The 19,512-nt window shown below is 44.4% G+C and overlaps 1 protein-coding gene across 1 annotated transcript in view; it reads left to right on the forward strand.

The window, feature by feature from the left end:
• LOC142304255 (zinc metalloproteinase-disintegrin-like VAP1) overlaps positions 1 to 19,512 on the forward strand; it is a 78,315-nt gene that overhangs the window by 31,928 nt on the left and 26,875 nt on the right. Inside the window, exons 4-10 of the mRNA XM_075346469.1 lie at positions 3,308 to 3,386; positions 3,770 to 3,846; positions 5,436 to 5,610; positions 10,421 to 10,483; positions 13,260 to 13,331; positions 13,543 to 13,712; positions 13,884 to 13,968. Of these exons, the coding sequence (XP_075202584.1) occupies positions 3,308 to 3,386; positions 3,770 to 3,846; positions 5,436 to 5,610; positions 10,421 to 10,483; positions 13,260 to 13,331; positions 13,543 to 13,712; positions 13,884 to 13,968 (721 nt within the window). The remainder of the gene's footprint in view (positions 1 to 3,307; positions 3,387 to 3,769; positions 3,847 to 5,435; positions 5,611 to 10,420; positions 10,484 to 13,259; positions 13,332 to 13,542; positions 13,713 to 13,883; positions 13,969 to 19,512) is intronic.

Consider the following 19,512-nt stretch of genomic DNA (forward strand, 5'->3'; position numbering starts at 1 on the left):
CCAAACACCAACACTCGGAGTACGAGATAATGACGCTGACACTCGGGGTACAGGATAATGATGCCACCACTCGGAGTACAGGATAATGACGCTGACACTCTGGGTACGGGATAGTGACGTTGACACTTGGCTCTTTCCCTCAGCACCCAGGTTTCCTGTGATCTGAAATCCCTCTTTTCATCAGCACTCAGCTTTCCTATGTTCTGATATCCATCGTGTCCTCAGAACCCACCTTCTCCATGCTCTGCTATACATCGTTCCCTAAGCACCCAGCTTTTCCATGATATCTGAGTTTGGGAAAGCTGGGTGCTGAGGAAAAAAGATGTATAGCAGAATATCGGAAAGCTGGGTGCTGAGGGAAAGAGCCTCTTTCCCTTAGCACAAAACCTTCCCATCACATGCTTGTATCTTTGTCCACCCTCGTATATAGCTCTGCAAATACTATAATGGCCCCCAAATAGCCTTACATATAGTATAATGGGTCCCACATAACCCTTCATATGTTAGAATACACTTCCATAGTCCTCTATGTATTATAATGCACCTCCCATAGTCCTGCATGTATAAGATAGCCCTCCAATTATTATAATGCACATCCCATAGTCCTACATGTATTGTAATTCATCCCACAGTCCTCCATATATTATAATACATCTATAGTCCTCCATATATTATACTGCACCCCATAGTCTTCCATATATTATACTTCACCACATAGTCCTTCATATATTATACTGCACCCATAGTCATCCATATAGTATGCGGTACCCCATAATCCTCAATATATTATACTGTACCCCATAGTCCTCCATATATTATACTGCACAACATAGGCCTTCATATATTATACTGCACCCATAGTCCTCCATAGAGTATGCGGTACCCCATAGTCCTCAATATATTATACTGTACCGCATAGTCCTCCATATATTATACTGCACAACATAGTCCTTCATATATTATACTGCACCCCATAGTCCTCCATATAGTATGCAGCACCCCATAATCCTCAATATATTATACTGTACCCCATAGTCCTCCATATATTATACTGCACCCCATAGTCCTCCATGTATTATAATTCACCCCATAGTCCTCCATATATTATACTGCACCACATAGTCCTTCATATATTATACTGCACCCCATAGTCCTCCATATAGTATGCAGCACCCCATAATCCTCAATATATTATACTGTACCCCATAGTCCTCCATATATTATACTGCACCCCATAGTCCTCTATATATTATAATGCAGCCCCCATAGCCCTGCATGTATTATAATTCACCCCATAGTTCTTAATTTTGTATTATGCAGCCCCTATACCATTGAATGTGCCCCCATAGGCCTCTGGCCACTGTGTACTCACTAACTTAAAAAAATAAACAAGACCTCACCTCTCCTCATTCCCCCGCTGCTCTGGTCAGAGTGTCCTCCTGAGCTCTCTGCATGTCTCAGCACAGCGGTGTGCATAAGTGACATAACCGCGCTCCTCTGCGCTGAGACATCGAACGCAGGCACAGAGGGAAAATGATGAAGGATCGAGCAGAGCGCTGCGCTCCATCCTTCATCATTACTTTGTGCAATGATTGGCAACGGGGGCCTAGTGCCACCGTTGGCACCGGGCCCCCCTGACTCACTGGCCCCATTGCATTCGCGTGGCCTGCCGCCAATGACGGTATGCCACTCTCACTGAGAGGAGCCAGTTGCTTCTCTGTAGGGTAGGCTCTGGGCCCGTAACCCTGTCGGGCCTGGTCGCAGTCATATTCTCTGCGACTGAGATCATTACGTCCCTGAGTATAAGCAAAGTTGAAAAGCATTATGAGTGCACATGAGGGTGCTGTAATATCGGACAAATCACCCAGTTTCCCAGAAACAGGTATATGTGGAAATAAGCTGAATAATATTTTACAATTTGACATTAGTTGACATTTCAGCTCAATTACTGTCAATTTATTTTCTCATTTTGCTTTAGGACATAGTTTCAGAAAATAATTAAGTGGTGCAGATTTTGGCAGAAATTGTAGCAGGCCTAGATTCCATTGTAGATTTTATTTAGCCAATATGAGTTTTTGTTGAGTTTTTGATGCTACGTTTTTTCACTGAGTTACAAACTCAGCGTCTTTACAGTTCCATCAAAGTGGGTGGGATTTATAGAAATCTCCTTCCCTCTGTCCTTCTTTATTACTCACCGTAAACCGACCTGCGGTGCATGTTTCCAATCCGCAACGTCATTTTGTCTTGTTGGTACGCTGGTTTTTCTGTCTTGAATTTTTTTCCAAAGGCGTCCAAAGCGGAAACGCACAAAAACACAAATAATCTACACCTAAGTAGATCAATAAGGTTTTGTTGAAGCCAAATACCAGGAAATATCAAAAATAAAGCAGCTTTGTTTAAAGCATTAAACATCAAAGAGACAAAAACTGGAAAGCCAAAAATACAATAAAAACACGCCCAAAAACGCAATTAAAAAACCCCGCAAGCAACATAATTTACCTAATAGCTGCAGAACTAATGTAGAAACTCCGCAACATCAAAAACTCACCAAACGTTTTATGACAAACGTATGTCAAAAAAACGCAACGAAAAACAAAATTAAAGTGCACCAAAACGAAGCAAAAACACACCTCATTTTTTGGTGCCTTTTTTCTGCCAGAAGGTGCATTTTGGGTGTAGAATATTCCTGTACCAAACACTCAGCGTGAGTGCATAGCCTTATGTGGATTTTTCTTGCTGAAAAATCCACTTCAAAAAACGTTGAAAAAAAAAAATTAATAGGGCGGAATTCATTATTGCATTTGAGCCTTTTTTTCTGCTTTTTGGTATTTTTCCCTGTTTCTTTTATTTGCTACTTCTCCTTCTTTTGATTTGTGTGTATTCAGCTGTTTTCTATTCTAGTCGTCATTGTGGGAAGAGTTTGACATTTCCAGACATTTTCCTATGATCCATGAATTACAACTTTTTAAAAAAGTTGCAAACGTTTTGTTTGATTGTGCAAATTTTACAACATTTTAGCACAACATTTAACATTTGGCAATAAAATGAAGAGCATTTTTTCATTGCACACAGTTCATGAAGCATGCGTGCCATTTTTTATTTATGGAATTTGGCCAAAAACCATCAATGAATACAATACAAATGAAAAATTACTTAAAAAAGCAACTTATGAAGATTTTTGTGTGTTTTTTACTAAGTTTTTGAAGTTCTTCTTGTATTAAGTCACTAAATTTTTCATTATACAGTCATCACTCTTTTTCTCACGTGCACTGATTCTTCTAATGACTCCTTCCTTTGTTTTCTGCAGGGATCTATTAGCGGATGATTTCACAATAACTCGTTATGACAATGATGGAAATCCGATAACGACCAAACCACAGGATCAGGTATTTGGCAGAAGAACCCTGGGATGAACCAGGGTGACAGACATTGACACTTAGCTCATGTCGCCCCCTGGCCTAGATCTCCTCGCATACTCCCTGATCCTTAGGGATGTGTGCCATACTTACAACATACTACTTACCCCTTTTGTTAGTTTTTTGTTTTTTTTGCCCCATTCTTCTATTTTTTTACATTATATAACTCACACCTTCATGAATTTCTGAGAAGATTCTTCTGAGGTGGAATATGACGTTCCAAAACATCCACCAAGGGCCAGTTATAGAGGTGGCTCCTTCGTCGACGCTACCTGTACCCTCGATAGCTGCACCCCTGAATCTCTTCCTTGGCCCATGCCACATAATTTGATCCCTTCATCAATCTCTTCCAGGACCACTGCTGCTACCAGGGTCACGTGAAGGAAGACCATGGCTCCACGCTGAGCCTTTGTACGTGCAAGGGACTCCGGTAAGGTGGGATAAACCCATATGTGAGTGATGAAGGCCTGAGCCACCCAGGCTTCAATTAGCTGCACTGTCTGGTGTGGTAATCCTGGATAATTATGTGTAATTACAGCTAATATCTGTGTCCTAGGCGCTTGTTTTCTGTTCTCAGATCATGTTTTCACAGCTGACCACTATGTACGGTGACACTCTCATGTTCTATACCGCCATACCACATTATTGTGTAACTTGTGGTGCCAGGCTGCCAGTAGCGCCAAGAAATGGGTGTTAGCCCTTCCCGTACTGGCAGCCTCATGCCAACAATATTGATATTTTTGATAAATGTCTGCGGTAATAAACTCAGACGCTCCTCTGTCCCCTGTGCAGAAGCTGTTGTTTTGTTATCAAGGACGTCCATGTTTCACGTATGCGTTGTAGCCATATTTTTCCACACGTATCCAGTGTTGTCTATTCGCATGCTAAAAAAAAAAATGGAGACGTCCAATTTTGATCCAATTTGTGTATAAAAATCAACCACTCAAGTCTATGGGTCTAAGAGAAAAAACAAAAACGTGCTGTATATTTTTTAAGGGTAGGAGAAAAAAACTTTATTTTTTTTGCATACAAAGAAAACGAATGCCATGCGAATGGTAAAAAGGGATACACTGACAAAAAAATGGAGGAAAATCAGGATAAAAAAGAACAAAAAGGAGCAAAAAAATGAATGAGGCCTAACGGAGTGCGGCTTTCTGTGAGCTTCGTTATGGACTCCAATTTCCCACAATATGGATTCACTACGATATAGCAAAATAGCAAAACTCTGGATAGGTTGCGATTGAGATCACAGACAGTGTGTAGATACATATAGAGTAATCATCTCCAAACAGAATATATTATGTTTAGTTTTTTTAATTTGGCCATCTCATACCTTAACTGTCAGGATAAGAAAAGCCAGGAGGAAAGGTAATGAAGGACATAACTGTGCAGCATTTATTTATAGTAACGACCGCACGATTTCCCTGGGTAAATGGATTCACTCATTGGCATACTTGCATTATTGGGGAGCGGAAGTTAATGGGCATGATCGGCTTAGTTGTTGGGCATGATGCCCACCTTGGTGGGTGTGGACCAGCGTTTCCTATATTGCGGATCCGGCCTACTTATCATTGGTTGTTGTATCCGTCTCTTGCCACCGTTGCCTGCCTCTGTTTTCGATGGGCACACTTTCCTTGAAGTGTTCGGAGTGAATCTGCATGATGGCCGACTTAGTGAGTAGGCGGAGCAGCGTAGTGGGCACGGCCAGTGCAGCTAATTGAAGCCTGGGATCGCTCCCTCATTTCAATCACATATGTTTTATTCTAAATACTTCAGCATTTCAGAGAATACAAAGCCTACTAAGCCGGACGGGAACTTTACTTCTGGTGCAACTAGTTCAACATGGTGGGGAGAACCCACCAGGGCTCGGCCTATTGGAGTAGTCATCTTATGTATATGGTCTCATTCAGTTTATAAACATTTGGCTACAATATTTATGGAGGTTCTCACCCCTGGAGAAGCTCAGTAATTGTAGTTAGGGACATGTTTCCACAAGTGTTTCTTTATTCCTTTTGGCAGTGGTCTCATCCACACCCGAAACCGCAGATTCTTGATTGAGCCTCTGAATCAGACAGATGAAGGAGATCACGCCATATTTGAGAGCAAAGATGAGACTCCACTAACCTGCGGGGTAACTAATACCACCTGGACAGAAGGAAGAACCTTCAAATCTTCGCGATCCGGCAATGCTGAGGTAAGACAGTGGGATCCTGGCTTGGCAGGATGTCCATACACTTTATATATCTGTTGGCCGAAACATCAACTATCTTGCCCGACTCTCCCATGGATTCTGCCGATCGCTCCTGTATTCTCTGAGAGAGCAGCTGGCCGATGTCTCTGGTGGTTGCTTATCTCTTAGAGAACAAAATAATTGGCGGTCTGAAATCAGACATGTCAAATCCTTATCTCCCCCCGACATCATCTGTTTGGGGGAGAGTGGTGGATTGTGCAGGATGAATCCATCGGTATCAGCAGTTTTGGCCAATATTGGTCTATTTGTATGGGAATTAATGGACAATAAAGGAGGGCAACAGATGGATATTTAACAATAATATCATGTGGTCGGCCACTCAATATAGGAATACATAGAAAAATAAGAAAAATGAGTTTTATATGGCCATTCATTATGAAAAAAACGTACAAGGACCACCTCTAGAATATTTATGATTTTATTAATTCAAGAATACATATAGGGGCACTGTTATTATGGGATGTACAAAAAGTAAAATACAACAGTGATTGGAGATGCAGAAGAATCAGAGATATTCCAGTCCAGGACCTCTGCAGCATAATATATAGGGTAATCCCATAGACTACATAGTTAATAACACAGGGGGTCACAATGTTAGAAGCCCTAAAAAGCATATAGTAAGGAAAAATCCATACCCTGTGGAATAACGTGGGACAATTACTTACCCATAGTAAAGTGCAAGTGCAGATGCTGGAATGAGAGTCCAGTAGAGAGGGGGGAAGCCCCGACGCGTTTCGCTAAGAGCGCTTGATAGGGAGGCAGTATATACCAGCAAAGAGTAAGGGGAAATTAGAGTATTTAAAGACACAAAGGGAAGTGCTGATGATTACCAACTGAAAGGTGAGCAAATCTGCAGGGTCCTCAAGAGAAAAGGATAAACCCCAAGCATGGAAAAAGGGAAAGTTAGGGAGCAGCTTGTGTAGCCAAACGCTGCGACCTTCTACAGTCGGACACCACAAGACTGTCTGTTAAGTGTGACACTTACATTGTCAAGTTATTTTATCATAAAATCTTTTCAGTAAGGCTATGTGCCCACGGTGCTTTTTTTTCAGCACAAAAAAAGCTGCTTTTTTCTGTGCTTCTTTTCATGCTTTCATGCTTTTTTTCATGCTTCTTTTCATGCTTTCATGCTTATTTTCTTGCTTCTTTTCATGCTTTTTTTCTTGCTTTTTTTCATGCTTCTTTTCATGCTTCTTTTCATGCTTTTTTTCATGCTTTTTTTCATGCTTTCATGCTTTCTTTCCTGCTTTTTTTCCTGCTTCTTTTCATGCTTTTTTTGTTACTATTGAATGCTTGTTTCAGCTCATTAAAGTTGGATATGAAAAAAAGGTGTTCTGATGTCATTTCCTTGTTCAGCCCATTTTTTTCAATCTCCATTTTGGAATAAAAGTGACAGGAAAATGATGATCTATTAGATCGTTTACCAGCACCGCTATTTACCGGCTCATGCAGGTGAATAGCGGTGCCGGGAATCAGGTGCTCGGAGATCACCGTTGCTATAGCAACCTGCTCATTAGGTTACTATGGCAACAGTGGTAGCGGTGATGTCACCGCTTACCAACCTGCAGTCTCTGCTAACTCATTGAGTGATTAGACAGCACGGGGATTTGAAGCGTTCTTCCTCCCCCGTGCTTTCTGATATAGCAGAGCTAGATCGGTGACAGAAGACCAGGATTGAGGAGGGGTGAGAGGGAGTAAAAAAATGGAGTCCCTAAGTGTGTCTGTGTATTTATTTTTAATAAAGTATTTTTTGTGTGGTGTCTTTTTTTAACCCTTTATTGGAGATTCTTAATATCCGGGTCAAACTTGGCTTCACATTAAGAATCTCGGGCTTAATACCAGCTGGTAAAACAAAGCTGGTATTAACCCCTTATTACCCAGCGTGCCACCTGGCACCATGTCCACTGGAAGAGTTGGATACAGCGCCAAAAGATGGCGCTTCTATGAAAGCACCATTTTCTGGGGCAGCTGCGGACTGCAATACACAGCGGGTGGCCCAGAAAGCTTGGGCCACTCAGCGTTGCGGTTTCCAGTCCCCAGCTGTCTGGTTGTACCTGGCTGGACACAAAAATTGGGCTAAGCCCATGGAATTTTTTTTTTAATTTTTTGGCAAAAAAACTCAAGAAAAAAGGGCTTAACTGGATTTTTCATTGCCAGTGAAGGTAACACCAAGCAGGAGGGGTTAGCAGCCAGTAGCTGTTTAAGTTACCCTAGCAATAGAAAATACAGCGAGAGCCTAAGCATTTTTTTTTACTCCTAACCCTTTTGGGTTATGTGTTTGTTTTTTTGTTTTTTTTTTAATGAATTAAAAAAAAAATCGACATGGGCTTCGCCATATTTTTGTATGCCAGCCAGGTACAGCAGGCAGGTATGGGTGGCCTCCAACCCCCAGCTGCCTATTTGTACCCAGCTGGGAACCAAAAATATAGGGAAGCCCTTTTTTTAATTATTTCATGAATTTCATAAAATAATTTAAAAAAAAAACGACATGGGCTTCGCCCAATTTATGTGTCCAGCCAGGTACAACTAGGCAGCTGGGGACTGGAATCCGCAGTACAGGGTGGCCCAAGCTTTCTGGGCCCCCCCACTGTGAATTGCAGTCAGCAGCTGCCCCAGAAAATGGCGCATTCATAGGAAGCGCCATCTTCTGGTGCTGTATCCAACTCTTCCAGCGGCCCTGGTATCGGGTGGCTCACTGGGTAATAATGGGGTTAGGGCCAGCTTTGTATTATCAGCTGGCCCTAAGCCTGAAATTCATGGTGTCACGCCAATATTAGACATAGCCACCATGAATTTCTAGTAAAGATAAAAAAACACAACACAGAGAAAAATATTTTTTATTAGAAATAAAACACAACACAATTAATGACTCCATCTTTATTGAACTAAAGAACCCCCCTCCGCTGTAGTCCTGGGTCGAGGGTCCCTTGATGTCCAATCTGAATCCAATATCATCTGATTGAAAGGCAAACTGATCAGATGATGACACATCATCTGATCGGTTTGCCTTCTGATCAGATGATATTGGATTCAGGTCTTTGAACCTGACACAGGTTCAAGGACCTGAAACAGATTACACATCAGCTGATTGTCTAAAAGTCCCATGGGCTCCAGGACCCGCTGGCAAGCAGCTGATGCTATCACCTGATAGCATCATCCGATCGTTTACGTCCAGGGAAGATCAGCTGATTCATCATCTGCTTGTTAAAAAGCTGGCAAGCTGTTCACCGCTGGACGTAAACAATCAGCTGCTTACCGGGAGGTCCTGGAGCCCATCGGACGTGACCCAGGAGACTGCAGAGAGGTGAGTAAGGTGCAGAGTTCATTCCAGCGGCGGATCTCCTACATGAACTGTATTCAACTTGTGACATCCCCGGACCTCCCTGTAGAGTGGTGTCGGTAAAACACTGCAAGAATACTGAATGTCTGGTGCATGGCACAAGGTGAACACAGTTCATGCAGGAGGATCACCGGGGTTTTTCGGGGTTCACCTTGACGTCAGCGGGGGTTGCCTGCATTTATGTGGCATAGGCTGTGCACCAGGCATTCAGTATTCTTGCGGTGTTTTACCGCGACATCTCTTTGCAGGGAAGTCCGGGGATGTCAGGAGGCGAATACAATTCATGCTGGAGAATTACCGGGGGCTTTCCTGGAGATCCCCCGCTGGGATTAACTATTCACCTTGTGACGTCAGCGGGGGTCCCTGCATTGTTTAATGCCACACGTCACTGCAGAGAAGTTCCGGATGTCACAATGTGAATACAATTCATGCAGGGGGATTACCGAGCAATGCCGCCCACATTCTTGGAGATCCCCGCTGGGATGAACTCTTTACATTGTGACATCAGCGGCGGTCCATGCATTGTTTACCGCGACACCTCGCTGTATAAGTTCGGGGATGTCAGGGGGTGAATACAATTCATGCAGGTGATTACTGGGGGATCTCCTGGAGATCCCCCGCTGTGATGAACTCTTTACCTTGTGACGTCAGCGGGGGTCCCTGCAGAGGTGTCGCGCTAAACAATGGGAGATAAGATAACAGCTGCGGACTCTGGCTATGTGGCTTTCTTCTATGAAGGAATCTACATAGCCATAGCTTTCTTTTCTCCCTAAAAACGCCCAAACGCATAAAATATAAAGCAACGTGGGCATTACACATGCGTTTTTTCTTGCTTTTTTCCCTGACTCCATTGAAGTCAATTGGGGAAAAAAGCAGGAAAAAACGCTAAAACAATTGACATGTTGCTTCTTTTTTCAGCAAGAAAAAAAGCAACTGAAAAAGAAGCAACGTGGGCACAGCAAGTCCTGATTCTCATAGACTTTGCTGGGATGCTTTTTCCTTGCTTTTATTGATTAAAAAAAGCAATGAAAAACGCTAGAAAAAACGCTGTAAAAACGCCCTGTGGGCACAAGGCCTTAATGGCAAGATCCTATTTCTTAATTATTACATACTTTTAGTTTTGCTGTTTAATCCTCAAGGAACTTATTTAGTTTTTAAATTGCAAAGTTAGAAGGAACCTCCCAGAATAGGATCTTGATACATATATATGCAGTGATCGCCCCCATGTGGCCAAATGTAGGATTTAATTCTTTGTGATTTTCTTGAATATTATAACTATTAGTAATAAAAGAAATTAGAAATTAATTATACCAAAATCAAGCTCATGCTATAAATACTAACAATCCCCTTGTATATTTCTGCTTGGATCACATGTGTCTTTTATACTTCGCTTTCTGTTGTATTTTTTTCCAGAAACAGAACTTTCTAAAAGCTCAGAAATATGTCCAGCTATGTGTGGTGACAGATAAAACCATGGTAAGCATAGTAAGCAGTAGTATGTACTGTATTGGCTGGGGGTTACAATAAAGGGCTATTCCCATGACAGGACGTTATCAGCTGTCCACAAGGTAGGTAACAGGTTGCTGATCACGTGAGGTCCCACCGGTCCCGAGAATGGGGAATCTTATAATCTCGTTGGAATGGAATAATGGCTGAACTTGTGTACCTCCGCTCCATTCATTGTCTGTAGGAGACTAAATGAAGAACAACCATATAAAAGTGGTCAATAACTTTAATTCTCTAGGGTTCCTTGTTGATCACAGTGGTGGTTTGATAGCCAAGACCAAGCCTTGATTAGCTCTGAGGCATGCATGGACAAAATATGGAAGTTCAAGAACATCTCAGTCACTGTCAAGCAAAGACTGATCACTGCCATTGTGTTCCCTACTTGTGACATATAGTTGTGAGAGGTGGACAGTCACAAAAGCACACAGAAGAACGATCAATGCCTCTGAGGCTGCTGTGAATCCCATTAACAGCTAGGATCACCAACAAATGTGTTCTTAATAAAAATAGACCCAATGTTTTTCTTAGAAGACAGGATCAAAAGAGAGAAACAGACCTATTTTGTGATGAGAGCAAATTTACAAGAAAGGGAGATGCTACTTGGAATGGTCAGCAGTAAAACGAAACAGGGTAGACCAAAGGTATGTTGACTGGATACCATCAAGATTGACAAGGTAATGAACAAGAAGCAATTGAAAGAAGCCATGGAGAACAGGGACGCATGGTGAGGACTGGCCTACAGAGAAGCCAAGGGTTGGAGATTACTGAATGGATATAATCATCGTAAAGACTGTGGAAGATAGCCAAGCACTGTATTCGACTAGCTTACAGAGTAGCCAAGGGTTGGACATGACTGAATGGATATAATCATCATAAAGACTATGGGAAATAGCCAAGTACTACAGTATATTAGAATGGCTTACAGAGCAGCCAAAGGTTGGACATAACTGAAAGAATATAATCATCATAAAGACTGTGGGAGATTGCCAAGTATTGTATTCGACTAGCCTGCAGAGTAACCAAGGGTTGCACATGACTGAATGGATATAATCATCATGAAGACTATGGGAGATACCGTAGTTAAGTACTGTATTTGACTGGCCTATAGAGTAGCTAAGGGTACCTTCACACTTAGCAATGCAGCAGCGATCCGACCAGCGATCTGACCTGGTCAGGATCGCTGCTGCATCGCTACATGGTCGCTGGTGAGCTGTCAAACAGGCATATCTCACCAGCGACCAGTGAACAGCCCCCAGCCAGCAGCGAAGTGCAAGCGACGCTGCGCTTGCACGGAGCCGCCGTCTGGAAGCTGCGGAGACTGGTAACTAAGGTAAACATCGGGTATGGTTACCCGATGTTTACATTAGTTACCAGCGCACACCGCTTAGCTTGTGTGCAGGGAGCAGGAGCCGCGCACACTGAGCGCTGGCTCCTTGCTCTCCTAGCTACAGTACACATCGGGTTAATTAACCCGATGTGTAATGCAGCTACATGTGCAGAGAGCAGGGAGCCGTGCACACTGATTAGCGCTGGCTCCTTGCTCTCCTAGCTGCTGTACACATCGGGTTAATTAACCCGATTTGTACAGCAGCTACATGTGCAGAGAGCCGGAGCCGGCAGCACAGGCAGCGTGAGAGCTGCGGAGGCTGGTAACTAAGGTAAATATCGGGTAACCACCTTGGTTACCCGATGTTTATCTTGGTTACAAGCTTACCTCAGCTGTCAGACGCCGGCTCCTGCTTCCTGCTCGCTTCATTTGTCGCTCTCTCGCTGTCACACACAGCGATCTGTGTGTCACAGTGGGAGAGCGCCTTTGAAGAAAACGAACCAGGGCTGTGTGTAACGAGCAGCGATCTCGCAGCAGGGGCCAGATCGCTGCTCATTGTCACACACAGCGAGATCGCTAATGAGGTCACTGCTGCGTCACAAAAAGCGTGACTCAGCAGCGATCTCGGCAGTGAGCTCGCTGTGTGTGAAGCACCCCTAAGGGTTGGACACAACCGAATGGATATAATCATCATAAAGACTGTGAGAGACAGCCAAGTACTGTATTTGGCTATCTCCAAAGTCCTATAGCCAAAAGTTGGAGCAGCCATCGTTCTATTCCATCAGGACACTCAAAGAGGTTGTCCAGGCAAATCAAAAACATTAACAAGGAGCGGGATATTTAATAGATAAATTCAGCCATAATCACTTACCGGTGCCCTACTGGATCCAAGAGAGGCCACTTAGAGGTGTGCGCAGACACAAAAACTGTGAAGTCACTATTCCACTTGTAAGCAGATGACAGCAACCTCTGTCTGGTGACTGGATGTATTATGATGACACGCTTCCCAAATTCAACTTGCCACTGCAGAAAATTAGTGATCCGGTGGAATGAAGTCTCAGATCATGGAGCAGCCTTTGCTGGACCCTTGAGCGTCCTGCTAGGTGTGTAGAATTGAGTGTGTTAGTTTGTATATATATCCCCTTTCTTGGGAATAGATTTATTTTGCCTGGAGAACCCCTTTAAGACTCCCGTTCTCAGGATCAGTGGACCGACAGGAAGGTTCACACCATCACCTCTCCTGTAACAGATGGTTGGGACAACCCTTTATGCTGAAATGTTCCTCTAGAACGTGTGCCTCGAGGATCTTGGGATTTCAGTCCTGGAGTCTGTAATATTACGCATGTGAAGGCAAAATACAGTACATATAGCAATGTTCTTGAAAATATCACATTAATCTAGTTTTTCCTTTCATTTTAGTTTATAAAGTATAACCGCAGCATAGAAACCATTAAACAGAGGGTTTTTGAGATGATTAATTATGTCAATCTGGTAAGTATATAGAAAAGTTGTGACCTAATTTAATCTGACCATTTGTTTACACAATTTCAGAATGATTTAGACACAGGGAGACGCAAAGGGTTCGTTTCACAGAGCATTTCTGTGGAACTCAGTGGAAAAGTGTATTGTAGACCCCTATTGTACCTAGTTGGATTTAGCTTGAGTATTGGACATAACTAAGATAAAACATGTCTTCTTCAAGGTCTACAAACCCTTAACTGTCTATTTGGCACTGATTTGCTTGGAAATTTGGGAGACCACAGACCAGTTTGCCGTGTCCACTTCGGCCTCTAAAGACCTTGATCTCTTTTCCAACTGGAGAAAGACCGTCCTTCTGCCAAGACAAGCTCATGACAATGCCATGTTCATAACGTAAGACTCTTCATCTTCTACGTCACGATTTACATTCTCGTTAGCTGCTATTTTCACATCTCCACCATAAAACTTTTTTAACTCAAAATTATTTCTGTGTATTTTATGAGTAAGCAACGGATTTCGAGATCTGTAAAACCAAAAGGTCACCAGTAATTTTTCTTTTCACAGGAGTACTGATTTAGATGGCAGCACAGTTGGACTGGCGTTTGTGGGCACCATGTGTAGCCAAAGTCACTCCTCTGGGGTCATTCAGGTGAGACGCATATTGTCACTTCTTTCTCTTAAAGGTTTTATCCCTTCATGTCTACCTCTTCTCAAATTAGTCAACTTCATAAATCAGAAAGTAGATGGCAAGTAGAACCTTCATCCATTTTTTTAATATGTTATAGCTAGTTAAATTTTACTTGTAAGAATGTTCCTGTTGGTGGCCATATTGTTGACACACGTCCTGTACCAATCTTCTGCCACTGCAATGCAATGCATCCCTTCTGGTCTCTGTTTTTTTGACTCCCAACGATGATATGTTGACAGTAACTACTGAAACCTCAGATTGGCTGCAGGACTCACATGTCACCACTAGACACCAGCTAACAGATGAATCCAGAAATGACTTGGTACAGAAGTGGTAGAAGTTAAGGGGAGGGTGTAAGAGTGTCGCACCTACAAACAGATAAGTGAAAAAAAAAATCCAGCGCAGAAAGGAAGGCACTCTTCAATGAAAATTTCCATGTGGTTTATTCCATATGCACAAATTGTATAAAGGTGGGTACAGACAGCTCCTAGACAGGGGAGACGGTGTTCCCCCGTGGTCAGTATTTTGTGGACTAGCTGGCAGAGTCGATGCTCCTCTCTGAACTGTGTAGTTGGTTGAATCTTGGCCAAAAAATGCGTGAAAAGGAGAAATGTGGAAAACCAGGTAGATGTGCACTTAGGCCCCCACAGAACACCAGTCCCACAAAGGGTTACAGCAGCCAACCTGAAACCCTAGTCACCCCCCTCAGGGAAGGACAGACACACCAGAGGGCGGGACCAGGCAATTAGGAAATGCCCACCTAGGGGTCTAGACAGCCCGGGGCGGGAAAACAGTCAGTTTGCCCTGACGCCTTGTCTAGGTGGCAGATGGTAGCTAAAGTCTGCAGGAGACGGGAAGACGGCTTCGGGGATCTAGAGTGGACCGGGGCAGGGTTGTAGCCCGCCGGTACAGACACCGGAGAACCGACCGGAAACCGTGTGCACAGAAGGGGGTACTTGGACCCTGAAGCCAGGACCGGCACTAACGGCCTAGCTAATTAACCAATTGAGGGCAGGATTATAGGTCCTGTCCCTAAGTCCCGAAAAGTAGACAACCACCCACCGAGAGGGATAGGGCAACCGCCAGGGCCTGTAGATCCCAAGGGTCAGCGTCAGATGGGCACGGCTCCCAACCAAAGGACCGGGAGCGGACTCCTGCATTTTACAGGCAGTCCCATCTTAAAAACAGTGCAGAGGAGAGAGACTTTGACTGAGCGCGGCCGGAAGGAAACAACACCCTGAGGCCGAAAGCGAAACTGATCTGCTGCACATGGAAGTGCTTGCAAAAGACCGAGGGGGAGAAGCGGGAAGATGTCCGCGCCTAAGCCGGATGGCAGAGTAGCGCCTGCTGCTTGAGCGGCGGTGCCCCAAGGCGGAGTGGTGATTCCCGCAGAAGAACCCGAATCAGATCGCTTACCACTGGGAACTGCTGCCTGGTTGGAGCGGGAGCTAGCGAGATTCTGTGTCCGGGTGCGTTCGCAGTCGCTGCAGCAGGACCTGGAATGAAAAGTGGAGGTCCGGAGGATGGTGGCCGTGGTGGGGGCCCGGGAGAGCCGAGTCGCTCGCACAGCGCCGGGTCGGGAGAAAGGTACGCAGACCCTCCCGACCTCGTTGACCTGCCCGGAGTCAGCGCTGGTCCCCTATGTGGCTGGGGAGTGCCGGCTGGCACCGTCCCCCGAAGCAACGACCTCACCTGCTACGGAACCTCCATTCCCGATAGAAGTCCAAAGTTCCGGGATGCGTTGCAGCTGATCCAGGGTGCCGAATGAGCCATACGGCCCCATGCAGCAGTGGTAGCAGGATCCCAGCTACCTCAGTGTGAGTCCTCGTTGGGACTGTTAACCGTTTAAAGTTCCCGTTTGAGAAAGTTTTAAAAAGGACCATGGCCGTGAACTGGCAGGCCAACCCAAAAACTATTGAGTCTTGTAAATAGTCCCAGACCACCCTTCTCACCCCGCAGCAGTCTTCGGAGAGGCAGATTGGAGGAAGGGCCTGCGGTGGAGTAGGCCAAGGCCCAATCACCATGGAGACCGGTGACCTCCCCTGGACGTGGGGCCCTTGAAAAAGACTGCCGGGTAAGGAACTTATTATTAATAATAGAAGAAAGAAGGAACATCCAGCTCTTCAGGCGAGGAAAGCCATGGTCTTTATTTTAACATGCAGACAACAGATGACATGACCAGCACAGCACTACGCGTTTCAGGTGAAACAATCACCCTTAATCATGATGAACCGACCGGAAACCGTGTGCACAGAAGGGGGTACTTGGACCCTGAAGCCAGGGTCGGCACCAACGGCCTAGTTAATTTACCAATAAAGGGCAGGATTATAGGTCCTGTCCCAACCTAAGTCCCGAAAAGTATACAACCACCCACCGAAAGGGATAGGGCAACCGCCAGGGCCAGAAGATGCCAAGAGTCAGCGTTAGATGGGCACGGCTCCCAACCAAAGGACCGGGAGCGGACTCCTGCATTTTACACCGGGCAGTCCCATCTACAAAACAGTGCAGAGGAGAGAGACTTTGACTACCAAACCCGGGTGTGGGATCAGATACACCCATCTGCGGCAGCCAGCCACCTTCACCTTGGTTTACCACAGGACTCGTGTGCTTTATTCCACCGTGAGTAACATCGCCGGCCCCTGCACTCCCAATCCTCAGCATAAAGACACTGGGCCCCAGGGCATGCATCCCTACCCACGCAGGAGTTAACATCCAGCTTCCATCACATCTCTCCGGGTCTCCCATAACTGCAGTGGTGGTGCCATACCTCACCACACACCGTGGGTGGCATCACAGACAACCTACAACCAACCCCGTACAAAAACGTCCCCATTTTATTCGTAGTGTCCGCGCGACCACCGGGTCAGGAAAACCCCTAGAGCCGTACCGTAGATCCGGATCCGAGCAGCGGCGGCTGCTGGTGTGGGGGCGGCACAGAAAGAGACACAGAAAAGATTAGGGTGGGAAAAGGAGATGTTGGATTATCTGAGAGAGTGAGAGAGAGGAGATGCCGCTTGAAAAGTATCAGAGAGCGGCGGTTTAGAGAGAATCGGGGATGCGAGAGAGGCTGTGAGCCGGAACAAGGCCATTGAGCCAGTACCCGACTGGGAAGCTCCCCGAAGACGAGAAAAGACGCCAGTCGGAAAAAGTCAATGAACTCCGGGTCTGTGGAAGAGGAGAAGTTTCCACCTGCCAGGGAAGTAAAGTGCACACCAACGGGCCATCTGAGTATCGTGGTATCGAGCTACCGGGTGTGGACTTGTTTCCCTTCAACAGTACTCTGAGTCCATTACTGAGTCCGGTGTGCACACCCAATAGTGTTTCGCGTAGGCCTCAGTTGTCAGGGCACGGTAGCTGCGCAGTCCGATTGGCAGAGGCCAGTTAGGTTGTTAGTGTAGTGTGGTCATAAGCAAATTCTTCTTGTAAAGTTTTCCGTTGTATTGATACTTGTAATAGCTGGGCGACACAGTGTTGGCGCGGCCCAGTTAGAACCTACAGTGTTTGGTAATTATACCCTTGCCATACTATACTTCATTGTTGACTTACTCCTATATTTCCTGTCCGTTAATAAAGCGGTTCACCTATTTCTGAACTCTTGCCTCTTGTACCGTAATTGAACTCTGCCTGGCGGTGGTACCTTTGCCACCGTTATAAGTGGAGTGATGGTTGTTATTCTTCAGGAGGAATTTGCTGCACATTTACAAACAATCGGCAGCAATATCTGCAAAAACTACAATTTAATTGCAGATTTTTGCTTCTGTACTGAAGTCAATAGGTAAAATTTCTTGACGTTTTTTAATGTTTCATTCCCTTGCCTGCTCCTGTACACTGTGTTCCAAATTATTATGCAAATTGTATTTAAGTGTCAAAAAGATTAATCTTTTAGTTTTTCTAATAAACTCATGGATGGTATTGTGTCTCAGAGTTCTTAGGAATACTGAAATGAATCTCAAACACTTCTGATGATTAGTTTGCCCAATTAAAGGAAAACTACTTAAGAAGGACATTCCATATTATGGACGCAGTCAGATTGCCGTATAAATCGGGCCGAGATCGGAACGCAGTGCATTGACTGGCCAGTGGCTCTCCCAACCTGAGTGTCACATCTGCATAGAAATACATGAAGCTGTTACATTTGGTAAATCGGTCTGATTTATATGGCCATTTGACTGCATTCTAATAAGAAGTACGTAGGTTTCAAGCAAAATGGGAAAGAAAAAGGATCTCTTTGCTGCCGAAAAGCGTCAAGTAGTGCAATGCCTTGGACAGGGTATGAAAACATTAGATAGTTTATGAAAACGTAACCCTGATCATTGTACTGTGTAGAGATTTCTGGTTGATACAGAGCACAGACAGCTTTGTGCTTATAAAAGCTTAATAAGGAAGGTTTCTGCCAAACAAATTTGTCGGATTAAGGGCAGGTGCAAACAAGCGGTCTGAGTGCGATCATGGGATTAAACCCGTACCAATGTAATGCTATGACACAGCACATGTTCAGGGTTTTTTTCAGACATACATAAACATTAATTTTAAAACAGTATTCTTTACTGATGAATGCCATGCATCCGGGATGGTCCAGATGAATGGAGAAGTAGATGGTTGGCAGATGGCCACCATGTCCCAGTAAAGCTGCGATGTCAGCAAGGAGGTGGTGAAGTCATGTTTTGGGCTGGACTTATGAGGAGAGAACTGGTAGACTGCTTCAAGGTCCCGGAAGGTCTGAGAATAACCTCGGCAAAGTATAAAGAGTATCTCACTAACCACTTTCTTCCATGCTACAAAAAGAAGAACCGTGCCATCCAGAGCAAAATCACCTTCGCGTTGACAATGCGCAATATCATGCTGCAAAGACTACCTCAGAATCAGTGGGTGCTATAGGCATAAAGGATTAAGCTCATGGGGTGGCCTCCAGCCTTCCCTAAACTCAGCCTTATTGAGAACCTTTGGAGTATCCTCAAGCAAAAGATCTGTGAGTGTGGGACGCCGGTCACACCTAAACAGCAGCTATTCTGACATCCTGCAAAGAAATTGAAGCTCCAAAAACTCACAAGTTCAATGCATGCAAGAATTGTGATGTGGATGTCAAACAAGAGGTCCGATGTTACATGTAACTTGGCCTGTTAAAATGTTTTCGATTGAAAAAGCTTTTGATATCAGTAATCGTGACCTCTTAATGCTGCAAATTCAACAAATGACCTATAAAATGTTTCGAAACGCTGTACATAATAATTTGGAACAGTGTATTTTGAGTTTTTTTTAATTTGGGGAAAAAATTCTGTTATCATTGGGAGGTGTCCAATAAATTTGAAAAGCATAATTTGGAGCGCGGCGTATTCGCAGTTTTCTGAGCAAGATGCAGCATTTTCATCCCTGGTGAACTTAACCTCAAGTGTAATAATCCCACCTTACCTCCAACAATACATTAATCATTAATTTGTCCTACCCTGTAATAATAAAAAAACATGACTCTGCTGTCCCAGTCTATACAGTAAACTAACAAATGAG

This window comes from Anomaloglossus baeobatrachus, chromosome 4, assembly GCF_048569485.1.
Source record: "Anomaloglossus baeobatrachus isolate aAnoBae1 chromosome 4, aAnoBae1.hap1, whole genome shotgun sequence".
Classification (NCBI taxonomy): Eukaryota; Metazoa; Chordata; class Amphibia; order Anura; family Aromobatidae; genus Anomaloglossus; species Anomaloglossus baeobatrachus.